This window comes from Epinephelus moara, chromosome 11, assembly GCF_006386435.1.
Source record: "Epinephelus moara isolate mb chromosome 11, YSFRI_EMoa_1.0, whole genome shotgun sequence".
NCBI lineage: Eukaryota > Metazoa > Chordata > Actinopteri > Perciformes > Serranidae > Epinephelus > Epinephelus moara.
Genome location: NC_065516.1, coordinates 2,801,433 through 2,824,580, shown reverse-complemented (window position 1 = coordinate 2,824,580; position 23,148 = coordinate 2,801,433). Strand labels below are relative to the sequence as shown.

At 39.3% G+C, this 23,148-nt stretch overlaps 1 protein-coding gene across 1 annotated transcript in view; it reads right to left on the bottom strand.

Moving 5' to 3' along the window:
- Nucleotides 1–207: 207 nt before the first annotated feature.
- Nucleotides 208–23,148, bottom strand: part of LOC126397819 (sodium channel protein type 4 subunit alpha-like) — a 365,246-nt gene continuing 342,305 nt past the window's right edge. Inside the window, exons 28-33 of the mRNA XM_050056785.1 lie at nucleotides 21,371–21,646; nucleotides 9,117–9,170; nucleotides 7,739–7,880; nucleotides 7,480–7,580; nucleotides 6,251–6,521; nucleotides 208–2,374 (exon numbers count right to left, since the gene is read on the bottom strand). Coding sequence (XP_049912742.1) covers nucleotides 1,077–2,374; nucleotides 6,251–6,521; nucleotides 7,480–7,580; nucleotides 7,739–7,880; nucleotides 9,117–9,170; nucleotides 21,371–21,646 — 2,142 coding nt within the window. The 3' untranslated portion in view covers nucleotides 208–1,076. The remainder of the gene's footprint in view (nucleotides 2,375–6,250; nucleotides 6,522–7,479; nucleotides 7,581–7,738; nucleotides 7,881–9,116; nucleotides 9,171–21,370; nucleotides 21,647–23,148) is intronic.

The following is a 23,148-nucleotide window of genomic DNA, read 5'->3' as shown; positions in this document are numbered from 1 at the left end:
GTTCACCACCGGGGCAAAACACATGTTGGAAGAGTCTGGGACTGTGTAGAAAATCTCTTTGTGCACTTGTATTAGATTTTTATTTTTTTTGGTGTTATCTCAAAGGTTTTCAGAGAAAAAATAGAAACATCCCTGTCCCCTTTCTCAATGTGTCTTTGCCCAGGTGCAGTAAAGTGACAGCACATGTAAACTTAAAGGTGCAAAAACTGCCAACAAAAACAGATGAAGTTGCTTTTCAGGGTTTTTTTTTTTTTCCTGACCGCACCCTCTTCTTTCATCTATTACAACATGGTAGTTCAGCCACTTTCTCATAGCTAGTGCCACTCCAAAGTCGAAAGAGAGAGACTGCTTATTTTTTTTCTTCAACTTACTCTAAAAAATATAAAAAATAGTAATAATCGTACCGCTATTAAAAGACTGGTAACATCAACAAAGTTATACTTTTACTACGAAAACATGTTTTAAATCACGTTGTCATTATTTTCCCTCCTCTCTCGAGTCTCAGTCAGTCGGAAAGCCGTCGACTGTCGAGAAACACCACTAGGAACACCGTCACTCTTACAGCCAGGCGTACTCTGAGAATATTGATCAACTGTGGGAGGGCGCAAACCCCCCAGGCCAATAAATGATGGATACATCTGATATAGTTGTTTTGACCCCTCTGACCCCCTGTAGCCGAGGTCAAAAGTCAGTCAGTGTTCCGAACCCTCGGCTCCGGTCGACATGAGAGACCCAAGAGGTCACAGGGATCTTCTGTCTTTTACTCCAGCAAAGGCAGAGTTGACTTGACAGACGGGGTTTCCCTCTCTGTCTTTGCAGTTTTTCTGCTTCCCTTTAAGAAACTCTGAAAACAAGTTGAGTCCAGGAATCTCCACGGGGAACAGGAAATAACATTAAAGGTAGTAAATATTCCACTTTGTTTGCTCCTTCACTTGACCCCTCCTGCAGTTCCTTGCTCATAGCTTCTCTCCGCCGCCTCCTCAGCGTTCCTCAGCTATGGTACATTCAGTAAACAAAAGAACAAACCCAAATCGAGGACATCCTCATTTGTTAGATTTTTTGCTTTTTGGTTCCTGCTATGGTACAGCTTCCTGCTGTCTGTCAGTGTCAACCAACGACGATGATTGTTCACTGGGTTCGCTGCCCGCGGTGTCAGCAGCTATTGTTTCTGTCTTGACGGCAAGCGGGTGAAAGGTCTCTGATGTGGCTCGCGTCACGCTGTCGTACGACGGTGGGGATGAGGTGGAGGAAATTGTCTCAGAGCGCTCCATCCCTAACAAACTCGAGCCATAGTTCTCCCTCATCATGGCGGCAATAAGCCCTTCTTTCTCAGGTGCATCCTCCCCGAAAATTCCCTCTTCACCTTCATCTCCTGCGTGCCGAGGTGTGGTGATCTGGCGGTACAGGTAGGAGGCGGCCTTCATCTGCCGCCTCACCAGGTGTCTGCGGTAGCATCTCTGGATCACTGTGGCGGAGACTTCTTCCTGTTTACGCCTCAGAGTCGTTGTGATCGGCTCATAGGAGATCTTGGACGGGTTGGCCATCATGAACTTCTCTTCCATCTGCTGCTTGAGGGCGTCCATCTCGCCTGACTCGCCCAGGACACGCTTTGTGAAGGCAAAGAGAATGTCCAGGCAGTGGATCTTGTCCCCACTGACCATGGGCAGGTCCATAGAGATCAGCTTGATCTTATTAGGCTTGCTGATGCGCAACGGCTCTGACAGCGAGTCGGCAAAGTCGGACAGCTTGGCATACTCGATGAACTGTGTGGCCTCAGGGTCGAACTTCTCCCAAACTTCATAGAACATTTCAAAGTCGTCCTCACTCAGCGGCTCGGTGCTCTCCTCCGTGGCCACGCTGAAGTTCTCCAGGATGATGGCGATGTACATGTTCACCACGATGAGGAAGGAGATGATGATGTAGGTGACAAAGAAGGTGATGCCCACCGACGGGTTCCCACAGTTTCCTCTGACGGTGGTGCCAGTGTGGGGGATGTTGGGGTTGCACTCCTCAGGGGAGTTGTTGAGGATGGGGCTAAGCAGACTGTCCCAGCCGGCAGATGTGGTGATCTGGAACAAGCAGATCATGCTGTTCCCAAATGTCTCAAAGTTGAACATGTCGTCAATGCCTGCCTGCCGTTTCACGTAAGCGAAATTGGCCATGCCAAAGATTGCGTAGATGAACATGACCAGGAAGAGGAGGAGCCCGATGTTGAACAGAGCAGGAAGGGACATCATGAGGGCAAACAGTAACGTCCGGATGCCCTTAGCCCCTCTGATGAGACGCAGAATCCTTCCGATACGAGCCAGTCGAATCACTCGGAACAGCGTTGGCGAAACAAAGTACTTCTCAATGATGTCAGCAAGCACAATACCTGGAAAACATAAGAAAAAAATGTAAATAATGTATACTTGTAAACAAATCAACCAGTCAGTAACAGACATTTGTGACACTGGGTGCTTTTGTAAACAGTCACTCTGAGTATTGCAGCACAGTTTACCATTTTCAGAACACCAGCGGCAGAGGCTCTGGGCACTCTGTCTGAGGAGACGAAGCAGCAGAGCTCCAAGTGCAATGAAAATAAAATTTAAGCGTTTGTTAATTCCTATAGAAATATGGAAATTAGCGGTAACCCGACCCGATTGAAGCATAGGGGAATGTTGAGTAATTATAGCCCGTCACAGCCTGAACCTGGCAGATTGGGCCAGGCCCAATCTAGAGAGAGCAAATAAAAGAATTTTTGAATTTTAACAGCCATTGAATACTTAACTGGAGATTGTTTTTTGCACAATCCTGTTTAAATAGATCTGAAACTAGAATTACCGCCTCACATATGCGTGCCCCTACAGTTTCTCTTAGTTTACATCCATGTCAGTGAAAACATGGATGCTTCACACACAGAAGATCTATACAGTCAGCACAGATTCAAGATTAGAGTCACCAATTCAGTATCTGACCAAATGTCTTCCCTTCTGTTCCTGAGATATGATGTTGATGGGCAGAAATGTTTTTGTAGAACATTATGATGTCACAGTGAAATTGACCTCTGACCTTTTGGATATAAAATATCATCAATTCATTATTGTAGCCTGTTAGACATCTATATGAAATATTGTTATTATTAGCATAATAATTCACAGTGACCTTGACCTTTAACCACTGACCGCCAAAATCTATTCAGTTTATTCTTCAGTTTGAGTCAAGTCTGAAGAAATGTCTTTCAGGTGTACTGCAGGTAATGTGTTCACAAGAATAAGACATACACAAGGTCACAGTGACCTTGACTTTCGACCACCAAAATTGAATCAGTTCATTACTCAATCCAAGTAAACATCCGTACCAAATTTGAAAAAATTCCCTCCTGGTGTTCTTGAGATATGGTGTTCACTGGAATGACACACGCAAGGTCACAGTGATCTTGACCTTTGACCTGCAACCACCAAAATCTAATCAGTTCATCGTCCAAGGGGATGTCTGTTATACATTTGAAGAAATTCCCTTAAAGGGTTTGTGAGATATCGCATTCACTTGAACAGGACAGACAACCTGAAAACATATTGCCTCTGGCTACTGCTGTTGCTGGCGCGGTGGCATAATGAAAACCATAATAGCTGAGCATTCATTCTTTTTGCAGCAGAAAGCTGAGGCTTCTGTCATTGGATGCTTGTAATGACTGTAATGTGCTACCGAGCATGTGTTGCAAAAATTCACCATGGTGCCAAAAAAAATGAATGATGGATCTTTTTCAAACCCCTTGACTCTAAAAATGAGCATGTTTAAAAGACATTTACGATTTACAAAACCTTTACGATTAATATGTTTTGTGTTTTTATTTTGTAAAATCTGATGAAAAAAATAAGATTTTTGTATTTTTTGAAATGACAGTTTTCAACAATTGTATTAATTATTATGGTTTATTGACCTTCATAACCTTTTATCTCAGTTTGTACAGATTTTAGGGATATAAAACACTTAAAGATACTCCAAGAAATTACATAACACAGTTTGAATACCAGTATATTTATTTTCAATGTTCACAAAGTTAGATCCAAAAATGTAAGTTATAGAATAAAAAAAAATCAGGTTGGTTTAATTTGATTGGTTAAATCAAGATTAAATAATTAAGAAAAAAATTCAAGCTGAAAAAAAAAAAAAAATCAGCAATAGAATTTGACATATGTTCTATTTAAAAAATTTCAACTTCAGTTTTTTTTAATCTATTTTTTTTTTTCGTTCTGAAACATGAATTATGGATCTTAATTTGTGAACACTAGAACTATATATATATATATATATATATATATATATATTTATTCAAATTAAGCTTTTGAAATACAAATTTTTGATTTCAAAGAAGTTAATCCTGAACAAATAAATTCAGAATCGTGGTTTTTAAAGTAAAGATTTTCAATGCTATGAATGTAGTGGTTTTTAATTTCAACATGAAGAAATACTTTTGGTCTCTTATTTGCTTCCACACCAATAAGGTTCAGGTAGAGAATCAAAGCTCTCGATAGATTCTTGGTCCAATCTTATCAATGAATTTGCAATTGTTGTTGTGTTTCAATGGGAAATCAGCTACTACACTGGATACTTGTATGTTTCTGACATCACAATAATAATTATTAACATGCTGTGATCTTTTGCTGAGAACAAGTCATCCTGCAGGACTGGTGTCATCTGCAGAGACACCAACACAGGAGGAACATCTGCTGGATTATATCATCTAAAATCGATAAGTGGAAGACTATTAGTTGACCAAGATTTCCTCCTTTTTGAGGACATTCCTGAGAGTTACATCATCTAAAAGCTCTCTGTTTGGATACCTCAGTCTTTATGTGGCAGGTCTGCCGTGATTACAACTTGAGTAATTGGTTCTGGAGGGCTGAGCTGTCTTTCCCCTGTAACAGCAAGTCAAACACTGTAATTCATCCGTCTTTTCCTTGTTATCCAGGGATGATAAACTCAGAGAGAAGCTGGCCTGTCATCACCAGACCAGACCCCCACACACCTCTATCTTTCATCCGTCTCCTGCTGCTGAGTTATGGGTGATGGAAGGGATGAACAGGGGGGAGTCGAGAGGGAATCACCATCACGTCGTACATCAGCTCCACAATCCCCCCCATCCTGACTTCACCCTCACACTCACAGACACACACACACATACACACACACACACACACACACACACACACACACACACACAGCTGATGTAACAGGTCAATCATGTTTGATTTCTCTCCAGGGACCGCCCTCTGGCAGCTCTGATTGCTGCTGTTACCTTCACCTCCCCCAGGCAGCCTCGTCCGGAGCGTGCACACAACACACGTCCACACATGTGCACACACACTTAATTACACACACATACACAATCTTGTCACAACACTGATAGCTAAATTACCTGCTTAGGTTGGTTTGTGCTGCCTCTGTAGACTCTTCTGTCACGTGTGTGTGTGTGTGTGTGTGTGATAGTGTATATGACCATACAGGACCTTGGTGCAGGGTAAACATCAAGGCCAGGATGGTCACTTTGTTGGCAGATAATTGTAAGGCAGACATTACATCAGACACACACACACACACACACACACACACATATATATACAGTGGTGGGGGAAATATTCAGATCCTTTACTTCAATGATTGTTTGGTTTTAAAAATGGCGAAAATAGTGAAAACAATGTACTGAATGTATGATTACGAGTGAAAAACAAGTCAGCATAGACAGAAATTTCTATTGAGAAGCTTACAGGGTATAAAAACACTTCTAGAAAACCTACATTAATAAGAAAGAATGTTTTTTGTCCCTTACGACAACATAGGAGCCATTTCTTTATCATTTATAACAGTCTATGATGACAACAAGGGGTTAAAAATTCCTCTGTTCCTCTTCTAGTTAGTTTTGTTCTTTTGACACATTTCCTGCCTGGCCAGTCAGGCTGATCACAAAAAAACACCATATGTACCATAAAACATGTGCTGTGGTACACATAGCAAATCATTTCATAGTTCATATTTGTTTCCTGGAAACCAGCAAAGCACTGCAGGAGGTGCATGTTGTTTGAAAATATTCTCATGTTTAAAAAAAGTTCATTTAATCACTTTTAGTAATTTATTTTTAGTCCATCTTTAATTTTACCTAAATCTTTATAAACTTGAAATGGTTGTGCGAATCCTTTGTGAAACATTCAAATTGCCAGCTGGATAATGAAATTTTCACTGTGACCCACTGGGACGTGTTTGAACTCACCGACGATGGAGAGAATGACCACCACAAAGTCAAAGATGTTCCAGCCGACGGTGAAAAAGTAGCAGCGCAGCGCCATGATCTTGATGAGGCACTCTATGGTGAAGACGATGATGAAGGCCAGGTTGATGTTGTTCAGGATGTACTCCATTTGAGGTGACTGCTCGTCCGTCTCCACCATCATGGTGATCATGTTAAAGAGGATCAGCACCATAATGATGATGTCGAATGCCTGCTTTCCCACCAAGTCGAAGAAGAAGCCCTGCAGAGAGTTCTGGAGAGAGAGATGATCCATTTGGTTCTAGTATTAATCAACATTTAGCTCATGCGTGTTTTTTTTTTTTTTTTTTTTTACCATTTCTTTCCCTCGTTAAAGTTTTTTTTTTTTTTTTCCTTATCCGCTGTGAGGGTCCCAAGGACAGAGGGATGTCGTATGCTGTAAAGCCCTCTGAGGCAAACTGATTTGTGATATTGGGCTTTATAAATAAAATTGAATTGAATTGAATTTTGTGTTATGAATGCTTTCGTATACTTTCTTTTGGAACAATGTTGCTGTTACCTTGGGAGGACAAAAAAAGACTTACATATAAATAGAAAAATAAATAAATAAATAAGTACCAAAGTAAATATAGAAAAGAAATACAGGAATAAATACTTAAAACAAAACAAAAATAAATAAATAAATATAGAAATAAATAAATATAGGGATTAATAAATACATTCCAAACTAAATAAATAAATACCAAAATATTTAGATAAATAAAAAGAATAAATGTGGAAATATATATGGAAATAAATGAATATAAATAAATGTAGTTGAACAAAATGACCAAATGAATGCTACAGAAACGTACATTACACATTATCCTACTGAGTCAACATTAATATCACCACGACTTTACGGCTGTTAATAACCTGTTTAATGTGTTTTGTGTGCAATATGTCTTTCATATTTACATTTAACTGTTTGTGTAATTATTCATTATTAATTTTAATAATTTCATTGTACTTTTAAATTTCTCTGTAAAAGCTTTTTGGTCAATTAAAATGTGCTCTGTTCATAAGTCATCTTGATTTGACTTGACATTTTTGATAACAAGGCTGGTATAATCAAAACTGAAAAGACTTTAAATTGAAATTTGAATATGTATATATATTACATTTTAGTTCATAGTTTTTGGCCATGATTGGATGTATCAGTGTTTAAATGCAGAGGTGTGTTGTGTTGGTACCAGAGGTCTGGGGATCGGTTTCTGAGGTTTCTTGGAGCCCAGTTTCTTCATGGCATTGTAGTATTTCTTCTGCTCCTCTGTCATGAAGATGTCCTGTCCTCCTAAGTAAACAAACAACAACAACTTTGTTATTTTCACAGCAACATGTTTCCTCACAACATTTCAACTCAAATAATAAACAAACAAATAAATAATTAGATATAATGTGTTACTATTTTCTTTTGCATTTATTTGTATTTATTTATTTTTGCTATGCTACTTATCTTCCGTTTCTGCTGGTTGAAGTTATCGATGATGACACCAATGAAGAGATTGAGGGTGAAGAAGGAGCCAAAGATGATGAAGATGACGAAGTACAGGTACATGTACAGATTGATCTCCTTGATAGGCTGCTCCTCAACCTGACAAGAACACACAATCATTTCAAAAAAGAGGAATACACATCCTGTTCTACCTTATCGTTATTATTTCTTCTTCAGCCTCTCATATTGTCTCATCTCCTCTCACATTATCTTCATTTTACCTGATTTCTCTTTTAGTTTATTACCTCCCGTTTAATTCGAAACCTTCATCTATCATCGTTTCCTCTTTATTTTACTTCAGTTTTAAACTCACACCATCACTTGATTTATTCAGTGTCACCTGATGTTATTTCTCCATCACTGATCACATTTGAAAAGGGAATTCATATTTCTCTTCACACCTGATTTAACATATTCTCACCTCATTTCTATCTTCCAGTGTAAATGCCCTTTGGCTTTTTTGCACCTCTTATGCCCTCTACTGCTTGTCTAATCTCAAAGAACTTGGTTTACTTTTTACATTTTATCCAATTTCAGTGTTTTTTAAGAAACCTCTTTTATTTTATTTTTGTAATCAAGTAAAACATTTTTATTTCCATGTGTAATTATTGAATTTCATCTTAATTGACCTCACCTAATCTAATCTAATCTAATCTAATCTAATCTAATCTAATCTAATCTATTTGAGGTCTATTTTGACCTTTTTGTTGCAACTGGAAACTCATCATCTTGTCTGAACTAATGTCTCGTCACCTTTTTATTTTTACCTATTAATTGATTTTTAATCTCATCTGTAGGTCAAAACTACCAGCATATTTGGGCCATTGTAGTTGAAAAACAAAAACAAAGAAACAAACAACAACAAAAAGCAAAACAAACAAACAAACAAAAAGAAAAGATCCAGGTTCAGAGCCTGGGAAGGGGGATAATATTCCGAGAAAAACTTCCAAGATGGTAAATTTAGGAGAAAAAACTTGGATATTGTCTGAAGAAACACATCTTCAAAACCCTTTCAGATCTGGGGTGCCCACGAGCTCGCCTGGAAGAGCGGTCGCCCCATGTACCAAGGCCATGTCCTTGCTGCAACGGCCGTGGGTTTGATTCAAACTCTGGCCCTTTGCTGCATGTCATCCCCTCGCTCTCTTTCCATTTCATGCTAGAGCATTCCTATCTAATGGTGCAAAAATGCCATTAAAGCCCCAAATCCAATCTATTCTGAGTTTTTTATCTTCTTTGCCCCCTTTTTTTTAATTAATTAATTTTTTTTTTACCTACAATGGCCTGAATACACAGTTTTATACAACTGACCGGGAGGAACTTTACACTTTAACTTACAGCTCGTGAATCCACCGCTGCATACATAATGTCCATCCAGCCTTTGAAGGTTGCCTTGGAAACAAACAAACAAACAGAAAGATTAAATAGCAGCCAGTTGTGATTGGTGTGGGATATAATGAATATAATGTTATTACTTTTTTACCTAAAGATATATTTAAGTTGATGTATCATTATAATGTTGATAATTATCTTTGTGTGAGTGTTCTTTCAAATATATTTTTCCCCTTCCATAATTGCTCTGATTTTTTTGTATTTATAATATATAAAAAATATATATTTTTTATATATATGTGCGTGTGTGTGTGTGTGTGTGTGTGTGTGTGTTTATCATAGGTTAGGTTTATTATCAGTAACGTTATATATGTCAGCATCAAAATTTGACTTGAATACATACTGACATAAGTACATTTGACTGTATATAGGCATATTTTTTCCTTTTTCCTTCCTTTAATTTTTTTTTATGCACAGATACCGGACTTGTAGAAAGACTCCCGCACGCTTTCTTCTCACTTGAAACATTTATTTTGCCAATGTTTCGGTCACAGACCTTTGTCAAGGCATCAAAAAGGCATCAAATGTTTTTGATGCCTTGACAAAGGTCTGTGACCGAAACTTAAACAAAATAAATGTTTCAAGTGAGAAGAAAGCGTGCGGGAGTCTTTCTACCTGGTTGCTGTTCTCCTCCTCTGACGCACCTTTCTGAAAACCGGTGTGCAAAAGTTTTCCAGTTTTTATGCACAGATGAATTTTTTTTTGTGTTACCATTGAAACTGCATGAGTATAGCATGAGAATAGGAGTGTCCACATAGTGTATGTACTGCAGTCTTTAGTAACAGTATATGTCAGCCCTTGACCCCTTTTTTCTCTTATTTCGCTTTACTTTCAACACTTTTATCAATGCAAGAGACAAACTTGAAGCTTCTGTTTTCCTGTATTTCCTGTATGTGTGTCAAGAGTGTTCTGAGTGTCTCTGCTCTCACATCACCAAGACAACGTCCTGCACATTTCCTCCACTTGAGTGCATAACTGAACAAAAAGGATCTCAAAGCAACATTCCCGTTTTAGCAGAAAATTAGCAGACAGACAGAGAGAGAGTGTCAGAGTGCCATGGAAACACCGCCGCTGTGTTTTTCTCAATGAAAGATCAACAAGTCCTTTTATGGACTTCCTTCCTCAGCTGGGGGTAAGAGGGTTGAGAGGTGGGTAGGGAGGGGGGGAGCAGGTGGAAGTAAGGAGAGAAAAGATGCAGATGTAAAGTAACAGCATACTTTTCTCTGAGTGGGCGCCTGCCATCCGTCTCTCAGACCTGAAATCAGCTTGTCGCCACGGGTTACCACCTGTTATTATTATGGTGTGTCGGATGTGAGTGAGAGGGGGGCACGCTGTGAGAAATGACAAGCTCAGCCAGCGATTTTTAATGGATCTGAAGACTCTGTGACCAAGGGGTTACACAGTACATTTACTCAAGTACTGTACTTACATCCAAATTTGAGGTACTTCTAATTCTCTGGCTATTAAATAGTTTGCAAAAACATTTAATAGGAAGTGGAACTGAAGCAATTAGTCCATTAATTAGTTAGAAAAATAATTCATTGTCTTCAAAGTAAAAAGGCCACATTTTCTCTGGATTTGCAGCTTTGTTGTCCTATGAGAAAATAAACCAAATATTTTCAGGTTTAGTCCATAAATGGATAAATAACATTATCTTCTTTTAAAAGGGCAGTGTGAAGGATTTAGTGGCATCTAGCATTAAGGATTGAAGATTACAAGCAGCTGAAACTTCTCCTGGTTAGAATTCCGTCAGTGTTCATTGTTCAGGAGGTTTTTACTGTCTCTTCCTCTCTGAAACAAACAGACCAGGTGATTTAAACTGGTAAAAACACTGAATAAAGCAGTTTCATGTTAGAAAAAAAAAACAAAAAAACCCCCATTTTTTTCTGATGCTGTTTGACTTGTCGTGGAGGGGCTTCTAGCTCCAGTCGCCGATGCAAAAACATTAATGACCCTATAGAGCCCGTGTTTGGTTTGTCCGTTCTGGGCTACTGTAGAAACATGTCGGTGCAACATGTTGACCTCCATAGACGAGGAGCCGCTCCCTAAGTATATATATACAGCTCATTCTAAGGTAACAAAAACATTCTTATTTTCAGGCTGCCAATATATCCCTCTAAATTCTACAAACTGGACCTTTAAAGGAGCTATATGTAAGAAATCTAAAGCAAATAGTCGTCAGATCCTCCTAATATGTCACAGAGACTAAGGAATAATGTTCATATAACATACTGATCTCACCGACAACAATAGTACAGCCAGAATATTCACATTTAAAAAACATTTTTGCAGTCTACAAATCATGTTTATGTTTTGAATTTGTGTTTTGGCCTGTTGCGCCACCCACCGCCGTCTACCAGTCACGCAGTCAGTAGAGTCTCAGCATCCAGGTTGCCAGTAGTTACGACTGAGCTATGTTAGGTTGAGCTGTAGGCTCTTGGTAGGCACACATATTACTTCCTTCTCATCTGGCTGGCTGGTAGTGGGCGGGGCTTATCAACTAACTCAGTGGTCCAGGTGTGATAATGAGTGTCTTCAGAGAGAGTGAGGGGGACTGCACTACCGAGAGGCCTGGGGACAGCATCTGGGTTTTTTGCTCTGTGAACCTGACTGCCGACTATCTCCAGTTTTGTGTTTTGTTAGTTGTTTTGACCAACCCTTTTATAAAAATTTGAACAATATCTGTCTGCCACGACATCGCCTGAGCTGGCCACTCGTGGGGAGCCTTGTCTGAGCTCGCAGCTGTTGCAGTTTAGAGGTAAGCCCCACGCACAACCCCACCGCCAACCAACCATGTTTCCTCTCTGCACACTCTATGTTAGAGAATGAAGTTGCCTAGACACGACGTGAGTCAAATTATCAGTCATTCTCGTAACAGCTACAATGGCTGATGGTGCGACTAAACCCAAACGACCTCGTTATGATTCCCAAAAACGCCAAGACAAAACTCGAGGCAAAGTGAGGGTCTATAGGAGATGCTTTTGAACGGTGGAGACGGTTGAAAGCGGAGAAGAATTTGAAATTGGATGTCAAAGTGGCTACTCTTCTCCTCGACAGGTAAGCTTTAGCCAAAGTTGGCTAACTAGCATCATAGCTAGACGGGGATGGACATTTCGAATACTTTCAACTGTTAATCATTTTCGATCATACATTGTAGCACATGTGCAGGTGGGTCAATGACCCGACTGATTTTTTTGAGGAACAAATGTTAGCAGCACGGCAAGCAGCATTAGCAGTGTCCCGGTACATAGCATTAGCAGCAGGCTCCTCCTCCGCTGTATCTTGGCAGCAGCGTTAGCAGCAGAGAAGCCGGACTTGCTCGAACAGTCCGCTGGAAAACCGAAGATCACGGACGCAGCGACGCGGCCCTGCCACGGCAGCCGCCCATGGGCAAGCAATTCAGTCTCCAGCATGCCGCTGTCCAGCAACCTTGAATCTGTAGGGGAGGGGGGGCGGACACGACTCGCGGCAGTATTTTGAATTTGAGTGCAGTAACCGTTTTGGCCACATTCTTACATACGGCGCCTTTAAATACCTACTACCTTGGTTTTAGGACACTGTTGGGGTTTTTGTTCTTTTAAAAATGTTTGAGTTATGGAGATGTATTTTTGGAAATGTATTTATGTTTTTTACGAGTTTGTATGCCAACAGTTTGCTACATGGTTACTGTTCAGTAAATCAAATCAAATCAACCAATTTATTGAGAGAGGAACTGAGAGATTAATCTGGACCCACAGCTGTGTTTAATCAGGACTTTGGACCTTCTTGGTCACATGTTTGCTAAACTTCATGAAGACGGATGTCGATATGTTGTTGCTGTAAATGTGGAAACTTCATGCTCACCATACGAAATGTCTACAGTTGTCAATGAACTGATCGTTCAGACGTTCACACATCCTGAGCTCAGTAAAATCTTTCCCTGCATCAGTTTTGCAGCCTGGAGCTATTTCCAGATGCTAATGGAAGGGTTGCCCCCACCAACCGTTGCCACGCCGACCAGCCAAACACGCAGAGAGGAGCCAAGCGACTCGTTGCCATGGCAACCGCACTCTGACAAATCTCAAGTTTCCTGGTGGCTGAAGTGGCAGCAAACTTCTTTACCCTGTATTCTCTGCTCTCTAACAAACCTGTAAGACTTCTCCTTTGCTTTATTTATGTTTTCTTTATCTTTTTAATTTTTGTGTCCGTCAATCCCTCGTCTTCTATTTCCATCTATTTCCTCTCCTCTCATCTCACCCATCTCTTCTCCATCTCCAATGTCTCACTTTTCCTCCATTCATCCCACATCTGACCGCCCCTTGAATCCCTCCCTCCTCATTATCTCTCTCCATCCCTCCATCTCTGCTGTTTCTTTCTTACTGTTTGCTGTTTGAGCTTTAATTTTCTTACTTCACTTGTACTTTTTCTTCCTCCCTCCATCTCTCCACTTCCCTCCCACTTGGCTGGAGTCGCTCTAAAAATAAAAGCCTCTCAGACGCTGATTGATTGGAGGCTCTCAGGACTCCCGTGGTGGGCGACAGAGAGCGAGAAGGAAAAGAAAGAGCGAGAGAGAGAAACAGAGGAAGGAGGGAAATGAAGGCTTGTATGGAAAGATGGCAAGTGATGGAGAAATGGAAAGAGGAGGAGGCAGGGGCTGTATAATTGGCTTTGTTCATGTTGTGTTTAATAACATGATGGAGAGATGGGGAGGGAGGGTGAAAGAGAGATGAAGCAAGAAATGGACGAGGTGAGGGTAGAAAATAATAGAGTAAAGAAAAAGCAGAACAGATGGATAGAAATTCAGAAACAGGAGAGAAAAATTAAAGCTTCGGGAAGTCAATCAAAGCAAAGGAAAAGAAAACTGATGGACAGAGAGAGACAGAGGGTGTAAAAAGATGTAATAAAGAAAGCAGGACTTTAGAAATAAAATAGTTTCACACATATTTAGCATTCATAAGAACTAAAGAAACATACGATACATGGTTTTTAATACACTATAATGTAGTTGCATGCAGATATATGTCTATTAGTGTATGTTTATATCATTACCAAGATATGATCTACATTGTTTCCCTGTGACAGTTTTTATTTATTTATTCGTTTTTATTCTAATCTATTTATATCTATTTTATATACTGGTATATGTATATATACATATATATATATATATATATATATATATATATATATATATATATATATATATATACTTCTCAATTTTTCAGTCTTGATTTTGTTTACATTAAGTGATGTATAATTCATTTTATGTATGCATTTTATTTAATTATTGCTATTACTTTAATTCATATATATTAATTTATTTTATTTTATAATCTGGTTGATATTAAAAAATATTTTTAATCTGTTTACTTCTCTATTTTCATTTTTTTCACTCTTGTTATCATTTCTAAAAGTTTGGTTTGACTCATGAATTTTAACGCTTTTATGTGTCTTAAAAAAGGTGGTTGCTAACAAGTGGCTAAATGGACTACGTAACATTATCACAGCGAACACGGCTTAACAGTGGGGTGACATTAAGTCATGCAACCGCAGGTTGTAACCTAAGGTTAAGCAGCGATTATGGCCTAAATTTTTAGATTCTAACTGGAGACAAACCTTTTTTTCATCCTACTCTTAGATCATAAACCCTTGAATATAAAAATGACTTTTTGTCCAAAAAACACACAAACAAAAAACCCCAACCTCAAAATCCAACATGGCTGCTCCACACATCAACAGTAGTGAAAGCTGTGGTTATATTCTGTTTATTAGCACTTCTGTCTTATTTTTGTCTCATTAAAACAGCCGAACACAGTCCTTTCCAACTTCACATCTGTGGACATATTGCTTTGGTCTTTATATGCACAAACAGCCTAACCAGGAACCTGAGGATTGCCAGCTTAAGTCCCTGCACAGACCAAGTATGGAGTGTGGACTCGTAGCTGGAGAGGTGCCAGTTCTTGAGCAAGGCACTGAACCCCCAACTGCTTTTGCCTGTCCAAGACAGCTCCCTCGCCCTGACTCCTCTCCATTTCATGCATGGATAGGTCCTGTTTGTGCATGTGTGTGTATTTCGGGCCTGTATGACAACAGAGTGAAAAAAATTGAATTTCCCTGCAGGGATTAATAAGCATATCTTCTTCTTCTTCTTCTTCTTCTTCTTCTTCTGCGTTGTTATCAACTGGTATTGCTAACAAAATTCTGGTTTTCCGACTTGTGCTGGAACATGACCAACTCAGGCGTGATATCATTCCCAGCTCGAACCTCCAATTTCCGAAGTTAATGGAACGCAGCATCTATCTATGCTCATGAATGTACACTGCTCAAATATTCAATTTCATTGTGATATATGTCAGAGTACAGAAACTACAGGCACTTTAAAGCATTTCCTCCTTCAGTTTTAATGTGACCTTGACAATTCATCAAATTGTCTGTAATACTTTAAAGACAGCTGCTAAAACGTTTCTTATCGATTACTGTTATACTTCATGAATTTTTAATATTCAAATAACAACCACATATACATTAATAGTATTAATATATCAGCCACCGTATACAATACAAAAGTACTCATTACTCCACACAGATCAACAGTACATAAGCTCATTATGACGATATGTACAGTTATTATAAATTAATAATAATAGTACATTAAAACCGAAGGAAGCCTGTTCAGTCCTACTGCATCTAAACCCCTCAGCTGTGCTATATTTGTTTTTGTCTGCCTACCACTTACTGTAAGTTTCATATACAGTGAAGAAGTATTGAGATCCTTTACTGCAGTAAAAGTACCAATACATACTGTAAAAATAGTCCACTACAATTCAAAATCCTGCTTTGAAAACTTAAAGTAAAGGTAAGTATGTTGCAGTAAACTGTTCCATGCTGTCAGTGTTTTCTTGTTCAATCTGATGTTTTTGGTTAATATTACTGCTGCATTAATGTGTATGTGTCATTTTACTGCTGCATATGTTTAAGGTTGTGCTCATCATCAGCTCCTTTATATACTGTTGGGTAGTTTAATCTACAGCAATTCATCAGAATCTATAAGATCATCATAGTAGCATGGCTGTCCTGTAAGAACAATGTATCTCTAGTAAAAAAAAAAAAACAGCCCTATTTTTAACATTGTGATGATGCATTTTCCAGATGATCCAGGAGGGTTTTTAAAGAGTTTATTTAGCTTTAAGGAACAGAGTGTAAGATTTAGTGAGATCTAGTGGCGGTGAGGATTGCAGATTACAACCAGCTGAAACTTCTCCTGCTCAGAATTCCTTCAGTGTTCACTGTAACAAAGGTTTTAATCGGGAGCTGAATTATCCACCAAGGTCCCATCCTCTCCAAAACAATCAGACCAGGTGATATAAACCAGTAAAAACACTAAATAAAGCAGTTTCATGTTAAAAACAAGTGTTTTTTGATGCTGTTTGGCATGTTGGAGACGAGCCAAGCCCAGCACCTGCAAATGTGTGTTCACCCAATTTCAGATCCAGACCTTCAGGAGGTTTTTAGCAGGAGCTGAATTATTTGCAGAGGTCTCTTCCTCTTCAAACAAACTGACACTGATTTAAACCGACAAAACACTGAATAAACGATTTTCATGTTAACAAAAAAAGTATTTTTCTTACGTTGCTTATTGTGGAAAAGCTTCTAACTACAGTGTCTGTCACAAAAACATGACTGTCCCTATATAGAGCCAGTGTTTGGTTTGTCTGTTCTGGTCTACTGTAGCAACATGGCAGTGCACCATAGCGAACTCTGTGGAGGAGGACCTGCTCCCTATGTAGATATAAATGGCTCAGTCATAGGTCCCCTTTTTATTATCTACCTCCTACCTCTTTCCTTTTCCTCTCCTCTTTTCTTCAGAAAATCTGACATTTAATTTCACTGATGACACACAGTTCTATCTATGCAATCCACTAAGCCTACAAGCCCACTCCTCCTCTTCCCCCCAGTTTCCTTGCTGAGTCTTGTACAATGTCCTTAACAATGATAAATCTGAGGTACTCCTTGTAGGTTCTAAATGTGCTTTGACTAAACAGCACATTTTTTCCCTTACCATTGACAAATCCAAAGTCCATCTGTCCCCTCAGGTTAAGAGTCTGGGTGTCATCCTGGACAGTACATAGTCCTTGAGGCCCACATCAATAATGTTACTTGGTCTGCATAATTTCACCTATAAAATATTAATCGTCTTTGCCCATCACTTGCTTACAATACAACAATAACTAAGCCTCTCATGATACTATACAATCGAGCAATTAAAACTTTGGACAGGAAACCAATAAGAGAACATCATTGCCATGTTCTTCAGAAACTAAATATACTACGTTTTGATAATTTCATTAAATTTGCCAATTTCAAACTCATCCATAAATGCCTACATAATCAGGCTCCCCAGGTGCTCAGTGACCTTGTGGTTCCACTTAGAGCTTCTGGCTCAGTAACATGTGGAGCGGCCAATGGGAATTGTAAGGTTCCTCTGCGAAAATCCTCATTTGGACAATCAGCTTTTTCTGTTCATGGAATTAACATTTGGAATTCTTTACCTTCCGAACTTAAACTGGATCCTGATTTCAATCACTTTAAACTCAAACTGAAACAGTTTTTGAAAAGGAATCAAGTCATGCAGTCACAAATAATTTGGTGCGTCCTATTCTATGGTGCTTATAATGTACTGCAGTTTGTGTGTGTGTATCATTGTGTCTGTACTTTTATTGTGTGTACTTTGCACTGTCACTTGTGTTTTTGTTGCTGAGTCGTTTGTATCTTAAGGCCCAGCTAGGGACGGGCATTGCAAATTAGCTCAGGCTATAAATGCTGTGGTGTGTGGCATTTATGTATGTTACATATTTGTCCCTATACAAATAAACATGAAATAAAATAAATAAATATCCTGTACTGATTACTGCAATTCTGCTGTATTTGGGCTCTCTCTCAAGTGGCTTCATGAACTCCTTTTGGTCCAGAATTCAGCCGCCCGTATCATTACTAGAACCCCCTCCACAGATCATATCACTCCTGTTCTCCAGCACCTTCACTGGTTTCCTGTTAAATATCACATAGATCCTCTACTGCAATCCAACTCTCATCACCATTTGCCCACTTGTCTACCATGGTTTCTAGAGCCTTCAGCCATTCTGCCCCCCACCTCTGGAACTCTCTCCCCCATTACATTCGCAATATTGACTCCCTTTCCACTTTCAAATCCCGTCTGAAAACACACCTTATCAAGCTGGTATATTCAGTCTGCTTTAATGGAGACACATCTGAAGATACATGGTTTTCACTGGACAAGAAATGAAAAACTGTCATCTGGAAAATAACTACAGTTGTCAGACAAATGTATGTAAGAATATTTACCTCTGAGATGTAGTGGAGTATAAATATTAAGCTCCATAAAATGGAAATACTCAGGTAACGTGCAAGTACCTCAGAGAGTAGTTACATTCCACCACTGATCATATGTATTCTCTTATAAATACAAACTAAATAAAATCGAGAGATATTTAATGAAAAAAGGGAGAGACCTCGAGTGAGACGTTGAGAGAGAAGTCAGTGGAAAGAAATTAAAGCTAACACGACAAATGGAGACAAAGAGACGGAGAGGGAGGGTGAGCACAGGAGTGGAAAAGTCAAAAGTGAGAGCGATGAAGAACAGGTGTGGGAGGAAAATTAAGGCTAAGACAGCAAATGGATGGAAGGAAAGAAAAGACGAGATGGAGGGGAGTGAGGGGCGGGGGAGGAGAAGCAGAAAAGTCAATCCTCCTACGGGTTGTGGAGGAGACGCTCAGGTTTAATTTGTTTTCAAGTTGCCGGGCAGGAGAATAGTTTCACTTTGTGTCTGTGTTTCAGAGATTGACATCTTAATCTGCAGACATACATAACTATAAGAAAGTACTAAAAGTAAAAGTACTCATTAGGCAGTGTGGCTCATTTCAGAATAATATATATTACTGCACTCTAACTATTAATGCATTAATGTGTTCATCACTTGCAGCTAGAACTAGTTGCAGCTGGTAAATTTGGAGCTCATTTTAACTTCTTTCTTTAGTACTAAGTAGTTTCTTCTATAATAACACATCATCATTTATTAGTTGTTTATATTTTATATTAACAATATGAATCTGCTGTGTAACTAAAGGTGTCTGATAAATGTAGTGCAGTAAAAAGTGCAATATTGCATCCAAAATGAAGTAAAGTAGATGTATAAAGTTGCATAAAATGGAAAACTCAAGTAAAATGCAGGTACTTTGAAATTATACATAAAAGGAGGTATGTTCAAGAGTTCAAGAGAACAGCGTGTTCAGAGGAGATCATATTTGCTTTGTGTTTCAACCCACGCTACAAATGAAGCACTGCAGGTGTTTTTAAGTGTCTAAATTCTGAACTTAAAAGGCACCAAATGAATCACCATTCACTTTGCAGTAAAACCCACCTCTCTGTTTGATGCCCGACAAACAAAAAATGGCCGACAGTGTTCTAAATGATCCACATGCTCTGAAAACGTGCTGCGGCAATTTTTCAATGAGTTCATGATTCTTTGATTCTGTTTTAGATGCTTAAATGACCTCTGCAGGAGTTTCTCTGCAAAGTTGGACTGATATATTGGCTGGGCTGTTATTAGCTGATCACACATAAATGGATATTAACACTTACACGACCAGCCCAGTCACCAGATCCACGGGGGGTGAAAGGGTATAGATGACCCTGGCCCAAGGCCAAGGTCATAAAAAGGTCTATGGTTGACACTTAAATGGGATCAAGAACAACAATTTTCTAGAACACATTTCTATGTGCTATCTGATACTCCAACCCCCACGCAGGTATTGTGAAATGGTGCGGTCCACCTGACTACTTGGGTTAGATGCACTTTGCCAGAACTAAGTGCTGCTAATGTAAACGTGAGGCCGACTGCAGCCTGATTAGCTGAGTCAGAATGCCTCATCAAAAATCAGGGACCACCAAAGGTAAAGTCAGGGTACAGAGAGAACATGAAAATGAAAGGAGTAGAAAGGCAATGGCCAAATATCCGACAAACAATTGTGAATTAGCAGCATATGACAGACAGAGCTGAAGGTGAGAAGTGAGTCAGAGTAATAAAACCTGCTGTGTCAACTCAGTTTTAAAGCTATGGTGAAGACACAGGTATCCTACACTAGAGGACCTAGGGCATGCATTGGTACCAACCAAGTTAAACTAACTTGGGATCCAAATAATGCTCCAAAGTAACACTAAATTTTGCCGAGGGAAAAAGAAACAATGCCATTTTTCAAAATAGCGTTTTAAATATTTCTGCATACTGGGGTCCCTAAACAGCCTTGGAATTACACAAACTGGGTATTACTGGAGAACTGAGTGTTGACTGGGATATACCCTTGACACTATCTCTGCTTTGCACACAATTTGACCAATATTTAATTAACATAGCCTCAAGATTGAATGGATAGAAGAAGGAAAAAATGATTTTAATCACTCCTGAGTTATGATTTAATACCCAAATACTCAATCAATGTTCGATTGGACTTTTCTCTCATCATTCATTGGAGGGCATTTTTTAGGCCCAGGACACACATGTGACCACCTCTGCCTTTCAAAATAAGGTGTTGACATAGAGTTGATACAAATACATGTGGAAATATAATTAATTGGACTATATTCACAGAAAGTACTAAACAAATGAAGAAGAAGAAGAAGAAGAAGAAGAAGAAGAAGAAAGAAATTCCATCAAGTTTAGCAAACTTGTTCACCTCGTCGTTATGGATAAATGCTGCACAGCCATTTAGCACTAGCTAGCTCAAATGATCGCAGCAGGATTCATGGGTAATGGCTTATCATTAATGTTGTGTACTGTAAATTTTTTTTTCATAAATAGGCCAATTTATCTTTGCTTGTTTATTGGATTCATGTTCATGTGTGTTTATGTAATAATTTTTGAAACAACAACAACAACAACAACTACAAACAAACTAAATGAAATTATGAAATAATAAATTGGCAGCCCCACTGCAGTAAGTCTGAGTCTGAGGACCCCCTAAGGGTCGCGGACCCCTTGTGGAAGATCCGGGCAGGAGAGTAGTCCTCTCACACATCTGAATGGTGGCAGGGGAGTAGTAGTAGTAGTGTATGCCATCTAATGAGTTAAAATAAACTGCAGTAAAGAAACACCAGCCTCTCCCTGTGTAATAGCCACAACCCCCTGACATAACACAGTCTCTCACCACTTGCAGCAGAGCCAGGTATCCTGCCCCGACGTTGTCGAAGTTGACCTTCACTTTGGTCCAGTAGTAGAGTGAGGTGTCGTTGACTGCCTCGCACTCGGACTTGTTGTTGATAACGGAGGACTCATACATGTGGCCTGTGCGGTTGACGCAGCGGCCAAACTTGCCGGCAAACAGGTTGACGCCCATGATGCTGAAGATGAGCCAGAAGATGAGACAGACCAGCAGCACGTTCATGATGGAGGGAATCGCCCCAATCAGAGCGTTCACCACCACCTGCACCGACACAAACAAGACGGCGTCACACACAAACACACACAGGTCAAACACAATAAATACTTGAGTATTTTCTTCTCATCTTACTTCTACATGGTACATGTATTTTTACATGGTACTGTGTAAAAAATTAGCACAATCTGTTACCAGGGGTAATGCAGAGCAGCAGAGCAACCTCTTATTGTTAAATTTTACATTAAAATTAATCAATCAAATCAATGCACCCTGCAGTCAAAACAATCTACTTAATTAAGCTGGCAGCAAAGACAAGCTGCAGAGATGGAGTCTCTGTAGCAGGAAAAAACCCTGCTCTACCCTGCCAACATGATGCGTTGTGTTCACGCCCCATGTTGTTTGGCTGTAAGGTGGTCTTAAAACTCAATCCGAGATGTCTAAATCAGTCTGTTTCTGATGTTGATGGTCCCACAAAGTCAAACATGTTCAATAGTTTAGCAGAGTTTTAGTCTTGGCTTGTGCAAATACTGAAGTTCAAGGATGAAAACACTGTCAACAACAAATAACTGTACTCACACAGTCTTTTAAGAATCTTCAGTCAATGGCAGACATGAATACCACTACTTTATATCACATCATTAGTCTGTTAACATAGACTTGCTGACTCTGCTGCTCTTAATCTCTGTTGTGCCTTCACCTTGCAATGTTTTGCTTGGTATGTTTTTGTAAAGTTCCTGCTCTTTCAGCACAATAAAGATGTATTCTTATCTTATCATGTATATGTATATATATATATATATGTATCTCTCTCTCTCTCTCTCTCTCTCTCGCTCTCTCTCTCTCTCTCTCTCTCTCTCTCTCTCTCTATATATATATATATATATATATATATATATAGATATATAGATATATATATATATAGATATGATCCAGTGTGAAGTGAAACACAGTTCTAAAAGTCTCTAATATATTGCCAGATTGAGGCAGACTGGAGAATCTAGTGTTTTCTTATTTATCCTGAGTCCCTACTGTTTCCTTTGTACATCTCCGCATTAAAGGGAAACTTTGCAGATATATTTAACCAGGTCTGTGTCACCGCAGTGTGAGGAGTGTGTGCAGATGAATGGTGTTTGACTTTCCTTGTGCCAGCAGTGCCAGGAACTCCCTGTGCGGGCTGTGAGCAAAAATCTGCCAGGTGACACAAAACATGTTTTTTCATCATCTATGATGGGTTTCATGTCATTTAGTAGATTTTGGCTGGTGGACGGGTGGGGAGTTCTGTGAGCTGGAGGCGTGGAGGGAAGCCAAACACCGTTTATCTGCACACACAGACCCGGCTGGAAATCAGCAAAGTTCCTCTTTAACTAATGTGACACTCAACTCATATGGGAGGGATAGGAACTACAAAGTTCGAGCTTCAACGTGACATGTCATGTCAGATTTTAAAGTAAAGCAACTACAGCTTTTTAACATACTTAATCCTCATATAACATACAGAAACATAAATATTTATCTCCCGTCATATAAAAATGATGATGCTTTTATTT